At 35.0% G+C, this 8,364-nt stretch overlaps 1 protein-coding gene across 1 annotated transcript; it reads left to right on the top strand.

The window, feature by feature from the left end:
• LOC125825213 (RNA pseudouridine synthase 5) lies at positions 1–7,727 on the top strand. Its single transcript, XM_049504552.1, has 14 exons — positions 1–232; positions 308–365; positions 449–476; positions 572–618; positions 713–803; positions 2,596–2,764; positions 3,226–3,310; positions 4,789–4,873; positions 4,983–5,058; positions 5,195–5,262; positions 5,383–5,452; positions 6,370–6,448; positions 6,804–6,897; positions 7,460–7,727. The coding sequence occupies exons 1-14, from the start codon at positions 124–126 to the stop codon at positions 7,523–7,525; spliced, it is 1,125 nt and encodes a 374-aa protein (XP_049360509.1). The 5' UTR covers positions 1–123; the 3' UTR covers positions 7,526–7,727.
• The last annotated feature ends 637 nt before the right edge of the window (positions 7,728–8,364 follow it).

Genomic DNA, 8,364 nt, shown 5'->3' with positions numbered 1-8,364 from the left:
ATTAGTTTTTAACCTTTGGTTTGTATATAAGTTCGAGGATACAATATTAGAATATGATAATTTGTTGACAATAGTGTTTCAGGAAGTTGCTTCCGGCGATATTTTCCCTACTCCGAGTTACGAATGTCAGAAAAAGCAGAGCTTGCAGCGGTGACGGCCTACTTTGGAGTGTCGTGGCCAGAACTTAATGAGGGATTAACCTACCATGACATCGTCCGACCCACCGATGCTGGTCTGTTTTTACATAAATAAACTCATTTTTCCGATAAACTTTTTTTTAATTGTAGACTTCTTGCAAAATCAATAGGTCTTACGTTGATCGAATTCTACTTTAGAAAGTACAAAAATTCAGCTCCTTTACAAGGGTAAGCTTCCAATCCTTTGTGCAAAACTTCTTTTTATTTTTTGCTTGTGTTATTGAAGATTCAGATATTAAAGTGTTGAACAGTTGGTTGCAGAGAATTCAAAATAAACAGGTTAGTTCGTCAAGGAAATGGTTAAACTTGGTGTTTAATGCACATGGAGTATCTTGGGATTATGAATGAAGCTTGGTCATGTTTAATTATTGCAGATAACAATTGATGGTAAAGTTGTTATCTTACCAGATACTGAACTCAGGTCACATCTGTATAATGATTTGTATTTTTTTGCAAGATTTAGCCTACATATGTTGGGTGAAAAAATATCTGAAGTGTAGTTTTTGGATGTGCAGAGCAGGTGCTGAATTAGTATATCATCGCCTTCCTTGGAGAGAACCTGATGCACCTTACTTGCTAGAAGTACTATTTGAAGATGACTACTTGGTAAATTAAATCTGAGGTTATTTTTGTTATCAATGTTTATACTTTATTTATGCGATAGAGGAAAACTGGGAAATTCATGAGGAAAGATCAATGACCACATCTTAGTGATGTCCCGACTCTTAAGAGAGAGGAAACTAGACTTGAGTACACAGGTGATCAATGGAAAAGTTAAAGACATCTAGATGCATATTGGGCTTGAGCAATTCAAATGCCTACATGAAGGAGAAAATGATGACATTTCTTTCCAGTCATAACCAACCTTAAAGTAAAAGACCGAAATCTTTGTAGTAGCTCCATCCTTCCCAAAATAAATAATAATAAAAATAAATAAACAAGATAAGATAAAACCAGTTTCCTTTTATTTGTGATAAAACACCTGTTGGCTACCGGCTACCCATCTTGTCAAGAGGTTTTCTAAGAGAACTTGGGTTAATAGGCAAAACTTAAAGAAACCACATTGGTAGATTCTGTGGTTCTCAAACTTATTGCTTTTCTTTTTATCTTTCGCAAAATCTTGTTTTCGTCAGTGTTGTATGAAAACCAACACCAGGGGTCCCCAGCCTCTCGCGACCATAAGTTACAAAATTATACCGGCAGAAAACCTTCCTCGCGCTGCCACGCGTTGTCGAAAGCAGCCTTCTCCCGCGAGATCTACACCACGCATTGCACGCGTGAGTCTCTTTTCGACCATTTTTTCGAAAAGTATCTCTGTGCATCATTCCATCGAAATCAGCAATCACTGTGCAAATTTTGGTTGCTACTCACAACTATGTGCAAAATCCAACAATACCACAAGGTCTAGTAACCTCCAGTGACCAAAGCCCAACCCGTGTCGCCAGTCGCCAGTCGCGGATCCCTCATGCCCCCATACGCGCTGGTGCATGAGCCTGTTTCGACCAGTTTTACGGCAACTTTCTTGTTCAATATCGACTAATCTATTTATTCCAAGGAGATCCATATATTTAATACCAGATTTCAAGCACTTTTCGGCGACTGCGCTGCACTGTTTCTGGTAGATCGTAGATATGAGTTTTTCAATAGTGTTCTCTCTATTTCAGATTCAGTTTTGCCAAAAAAGGTATACTCAAATATTTGGGCTGGATTACAGGGATACTTTCTCACCCATGGCTAAATAGCATCTATCCGCCTTTTTCTACTATGGTTATTGTTCACCATAGGCCTTTTAATCAGTTGGACATTAAGAATGTTTTACTTCACGGTGATCTTGAGGAAGAAGTCTATATGGAGCAACCATTTGATTTTGGAATAAAGGTTTAATCGTTGTTGTTATACTTACATTATAACTGGTGTTCGCTAGGAGTCTTTTTGGTTTGGTTAGAGATTTGTATGTCACTGTAGTGATAAATGCGATATTTAGAGAATCCCTTTAGATAATCTATAGGCAAATTCCAGCATTAGAATAAACCCAAATGAATGGATTGGATATAAAGGATCTATATAGTCACCCAACTTGTTTGAAAGTGAGGCATAGTTGTTGTAAACTCATAGATCTTTTTCTACAGGCCCAATTCTGATCTTGAATGCAAATTTTAAATTGGGACTAGTTAAAGTAGAAGCCTTGCGGTTGGAAGTCTTATGAGTGGATGTATAAAGAAAATGGAGTATTTATATGTATGCATGTATAATGTATGTATGTGTATGTGTGTGTGTGTGTATATATATATATATATATATATATAAGAAAGAAAGAGCATAATGTAGCATAGCTGGTAGAGAATTTTTCACACTATCCCTTATGGGCCAAAGGTATATTCATGGTATGTATTTTCAGATTGTTGTAAATAAACCTTCTGGTTTGCAAGTTCTTCCTGGAGGGTTATACCAGCAACGGTCCATCTTGACGCAACTCCAGTGGCATGCATGCAAGCCGACAACCACTTCATCAGGTTGTCAAAAAACACATCCAGTCCCAGTCCATCGCCTAGGAAGGGGTACATCAGGTGAGTTATCTAGGTACATCTGTACATGAATTTCTGCTCCAAGTACACTGATAGAACAGAGAATGAATTTGTGCTCCAAGTATAATTTGTAAGATGGGTAATCTTTCATTTCATGTCATGTCCCTTTATTTAAAAAGAACAGAATTACATAAACCTGTCGTAAATGGTAGTAGAGAATTTTTTAATTTGAATTAATAAACAAAATTACTAGATGTAAATATAATAAAATATTTTAATTGTAGCTATCTTTCACCTCCTTTCTGCAATGGAAACAGAAATATAACCAATTCTGGAAAAAATCGAATACAAAATTGAGTCATCATGCAGAATAGGTTATTACTAGAACTATTCGCACTATCTAATATTATTAAAATTTCATGTAACAGTTTTGAATTCCTTTTTCTGTTCTTCTGAAATCAAGTAAGAAAGAACATTGTTGATTCTTTTATGGAATGTTCCAGGAATACTGCTCTGTGCAAAAACAAAGCTTTGTAAATCTCGCCTTGCAGCATATTTTGCTGAGGGGACGTCAGTTGTTGAAGACAAGTATGTTGAATTTGCTTCACCACTTAGGCATGCCATATTTTTCCTTACATACTTGTGCTGCTATTGTTAATACCAGTAAGATGCTAAGAGCATCACTATGATAATACAATATTGACAGCTTACTGTCTATGCTCGAGTGTCAGACACTCATGCTCAAGTTGTCTTATTAATGTTATTTTTGTTCTAAAAAACATTTGTTAATTTGGCATGCCAAATTCTCTCTTGATTAAAGTTGGATATGCCACCACATTGCTAAACATCTGATTGTCCAAATTCTTCGGTTTTTCATCATGCTTAATCAAAAAACTCCTGTTTAAAGGCCTATAGCAGCTCGGAAATTGTCCCCCCTAATTGGAGTTCTAGAGAGAAAACTCAGCTTACTCTATACTTATACAAGGGTCAATTGTTTAGTGATTTCAAGTGTTTGAGTATTTTGGTGTTTTAGTTCTACCATTCATTTTTTTCTATTAGTACCATTCACTTATTAACCTCATACTTCCATTAATTGTTTCCAACATACTGAGGTTAATTAGTTTCTTTATTTTCTTTTGTTTGGACAATATTCTGTAGGCAAATGGGTCTAAGGAGGGTAGAGTGTACGCAGATGTTACCCCTACCTTGTGAGGTAGAGAAGCTATTTCCAATAGACCCTCGGCTCAACAAAAACAATTCAATATAGGTTTAATTAATACAAGGTGAAAGAAACTCGGATGGAAATACTAAGAAAATATTTATAGTAAAAATAGAAAGATAACCAAAGCAAAAGAACAAAGTAGTGATAAAGTTGAAGAATAAGAAATAATAAAATAATAATGATAATATCGAAAAGGAGAAGAGGGAGCAAATAAGGTACTCCAAGCCTAAACCAGACCCTACTTGTGGGAACACACTGGGTATGTTGTTAATATTGATTACACAGTTTTCCATCTTTACAAAATCATGCCCACTCCATTTATAAACCCCCAAAAGGAGAGAAAACCAAGTTCTTACAGATTAAAGAGCAGTGGGACCAGTATGAAGGACTTTATTTATTTTACCAACGTAGAAAGACTTCATTTTCCCTATATCTCACTTGTAGTTCACCTTTACTTCTGCATGCTTATTGACTTATTTGTTATATAATGAAGATAACTGTTGGTTAGCAAGTAAAGAACTAAAAGTTTGGCGTTAGGTTCAATCCTTTTTGTTGCATTCTTCCTTGAGATTAGCTTTGTAACTTTTGATGTTTTGATCTTCTGAAGAAATGCAGTTATTAAAGAAAAACGAAATCCTAATCTGAAGAGGGTGACTTTATTTTAACACTTTTTGGAATGGCACTTGTGGAGCGCCTACTAAAGCCGCAAAGAAAATTCAGAAACATCATTTGCTTCTTGACAGTTGTGCCCCTTCCTGTACTTTTCTGCCATAATTAGCACATATTTTGTCTTGTAAAAAATTTATGTGGATTTGTCACGGATGGTTAAACTTTACTTGTATAGATGCACCAACTCAGAGTGCAATACAATGAGGAAGATTTGCAAGATATATCGGGCGCTAGTAAGTGGTGTGATGGATATGGATGAGGTAATAGCATAACATTATTCTCCCGGTTTCAATTTTTCTGTTGGAGTGTCTATTCTACGGCAGTCAATCCATCAGGTTACTTAAATTTAAAAGTAATTTTGACTGATAGGTTGTCATCAAGCAACCAATTGGTACAATTAAATATCCTGGAGTTGCTAAAGGGTTGTATGTTGCTTCTCCTTCAGGTTTTCAAATTTATTTATTTTACGCGAACATTTCCTTGATTAACTTTTTATAAAAGATTCATTCAGTTGTTATCATTCATGTGGTGCTTCAGAGGACACTAGTGTTGGCTTAATCTGTTCTGATTTTTTTTTCTAGGGAAGCCAGCTCTGAGCAGTGTTCGCGTTCTGGAAAGAGATTCAGAGAATAACTGCACATTGGTTCAGGTATTAGAAGTCAAGACATAAGAAATTTAATGTTATAGCCACCTTCCTTAACCTTCCTTACCCTTGAGCTGGAGAAGGAACCTTATATTTTCTTTCCTTAACGTTGTACATTATTAACAGGTTGAAATTCAATCTGGAAGGCCACACCAAATCCGCATCCACCTCTCTTTCATTGGATATCCACTAATTGGTAAATCTGAAATTTTATAATCTATCCTTCGCTATCATAAAAGAATTAAATATAAGCATAGAGGTGGAAATATCAGTTTGTCTTCTAAAAGAAACATGCACAAAAGAAAAGAGAAACACGAAGTTCACCAACTTCAGCCATGTATTGACTAGTACTCGACATTGGATGGTGCATTGCAAACATTTGTTGTTCTTAGTTCTATGAAAGCATATCAGTAAGTATCTACTTAAGTGCACGAGCAAAGGAGAAAAGGTGATGGAAGAACTTAAGTCTATACATTGGGTTACAATAAGAGAAAGAGTTCTGAACTATGCCTGTGAGTATGCATCTGCTTTGTTACAGAAATGTCAATGACCTCTCCGATGAAGTCAACATGAGGCCCTCTACAACGTAAATAATATGGGTCATTGGAATGTGTTTCTTCCTCTAGGTTATAGCCAAGCAAAAATGATTTGCTTATCTAAATGCAGGTTTAGATACTTGTTCCGTTGACGAACACTTGCTAACTTAAAAAAGAGCAGTTAGTACTTCCTTACTGTATCATTCATTATGTAATTTCTCATCAAACATCTCGTGTTCAGATTTTTACCGAGTATGCTCCCCTGTTTAATGTGGTCAGGCCAAGGCTAAGAATTGTTATCCCTGAGTTAATTGTAACTGTGTGCAAGCTGAATTTCTAGGCAACAGTACTGCATTCATAGACCCTAGGGTGTCTGTTTAAAGAGATTGGTTATGGAAAATATAATTTGTATACCTCATCAAACTAACCAATGTCAATTGATTAATCTGTGTGTATAATTAGGAGTGCTCTTGTAACATAACTGTAGCATGCTACAACAGCTTTTCTTTTCATGTAAGTAGTATTACAAACTTGTTTTGCTCCTTTTATGATTTATTAATAATTGTTATCTTACCAGGTGATCCTCTCTATGTATCTGGTGGGCAACCAAAGTGCTTTCATCCTGAATTAATGGATGAAAGTTTTGAGAAAGATGGGTATGAAATTGGACTTTTATTTATCGGTATTCATTTTAATTAGATAGTCCTAGTAGTAAACACTAACTGAATTTGCTATCTGGATTACCCTTCTTCCACATCTTTGGTTATCCTGTTAAGCGAGAAAGTACTTATCAACAGTGACCTTTATCATGACAGTTACAATAGTTTATACATTATGCCTATTTTGGACCAAATAAAGCTTTATCCTTCATGTTAATTGCGAAGATAGTCAAATTACTTAAAATTGAAACAGAAAGTAGTTTATTCTATCTAATCACTTTAAACAAGAACAATAGCTTTGTCTGCTGCTAATATCATGATCTGATTTTAGTTGGCTTTACTTTCTTATTAGAGGCTATCAAAGACCAGAGAATCCTGTTCCTGGAGACTGTGGATATAACCTGCATGCACATCAAATAGGTCTTATTCACCCAATCACAAATGAGGTTAGTTGTTTTTCTTAGTATTGTCTTAGAAACCAGTAATTTAGATGTTACCGATCTAACAAAATTCAATAATTTCAATGCGACATTTGCTTATTTACATCCCTGGTGATTCTATTATTAGTCATTTGCAGTTTTACAGTAATGAAACAGAGGAATATTCATCTGAAATGCTTGTTTTGATGAAACAGCGTTGCTGACAGTTTAAACTGTTAGATTACTTTATCGCTGTTATCACTCTATACCTTTATCTGGTAGCAGCACTGACTTTACCAAATGGGACCTTACTACCTTGAGCGTGATGTTTAAGGCTGGATGGGTCTCGACTCTACAAACCTTAAGCATGTACTCATCAGTTTCCCTTGGTCTTACTATAGAACTATATTGATTGAATGTTCCCAAGCTTTCGATGCTTTAGATTTGGGCTGGAACAAGTTCAGTTTTGGTTATATACAAAGAGGATCATATTTGACAATTGAATTGTGTTTTTTAAACATTTAAACAAGGCTACCTTGCTAGATATCTCAATTCAAAGTAATCTTTTTGACAGTACTTCATCTTGCAGCTTATCAAAATTACAGCACCTCTTCCAGCTATCCTTCAAACACGAGAAGAACGCGAAGCGAGCTAGCCAAACTCCAGCTAGTATGAGATAATTTATAGACACAAGAGACCAAGAAAGACAGACAAAGTTGCCAGTATTGAGCATTACCTGTTGTTTCGCTCATTAGTTTCACTTTACTGTTTTTAAACATCTTCATTTCTGTTTTTTCCATGAATATTTTCTGTTGTTCCTTTTCCCCCTTAAATTGATACGTATATTCCTCATTTGATTTCAGTAAGCAAAATTTTAATGATAAATTGATTCTTCCTTATATTATTACATTAATTAGATCTCTTTGGAGTAATTATTGCAAAGAAAAAGAAATCAACAATAGTGGAGGTTATATTCATTTGGATTATAACCCAAATGAATATTCAGATTGCATTAAACCTTTGGATTAAAGGTTTACCCTTGATAGCTGCAATATATTTGGATTTTGGTTGGGGGACGACTAGGCCAATTCATGCACATTATTTGTCTTTTCTCTGTCATTCACCGATATGTTTGGTAAATCGGCTAAAAACTGTTTATTTTAAGAAACATTTCAATTAAAATAGCTTTCATTAATTTTTTATTTTCATTTTGTTTAAGAACTTAAATGGAGCTGGTATCCTTGATCAACTTTACAAAGGTTTAAAAATATAGCAAATTAAGCTATTAGTAATGGAAGAAGTTATAATGAATCATTTGTAATGCATTAAGAATGATTTAAAATCTCACAAAGTTGAATGTCAATTCTCAATTGCCAACCAAATCTATCATGGTATTGTACTTGGTAAAGAACATGTCTCTGCTTCACTTTGTGAAAAAACTAATACTATTTTCATAACTAATAAGCTACCAACTCCATTTGTAACAAACATTCC

The sequence above is a fragment of the Solanum verrucosum genome, unplaced genomic scaffold, assembly GCF_900185275.1.
Source record: "Solanum verrucosum unplaced genomic scaffold, falcon-dt-bn FXZP01000113.1, whole genome shotgun sequence".
In the NCBI taxonomy this organism is placed as follows: Eukaryota; Viridiplantae; Streptophyta; class Magnoliopsida; order Solanales; family Solanaceae; genus Solanum; species Solanum verrucosum.
Note: the sequence above shows the minus strand (reverse complement) of the source record. Positions and strands in the feature narration are given on the sequence as shown.

Coding starts and splice junctions, on each gene's coding strand:
- LOC125825213 (XM_049504552.1), top strand. CDS start 124: ATGTCAGAAAAAGCAGAGCTTGCAGCGGTGACGGCCTACTTTGGAGTG. Junction 233..307: donor CGTCCGACCCACCGATGCTG/GTCTGTTTTTAC, acceptor CAAAATCAATAG/GTCTTACGTTGATCGAATTC. Junction 619..712: donor TTACCAGATACTGAACTCAG/GTCACATCTGTA, acceptor TTGGATGTGCAG/AGCAGGTGCTGAATTAGTAT.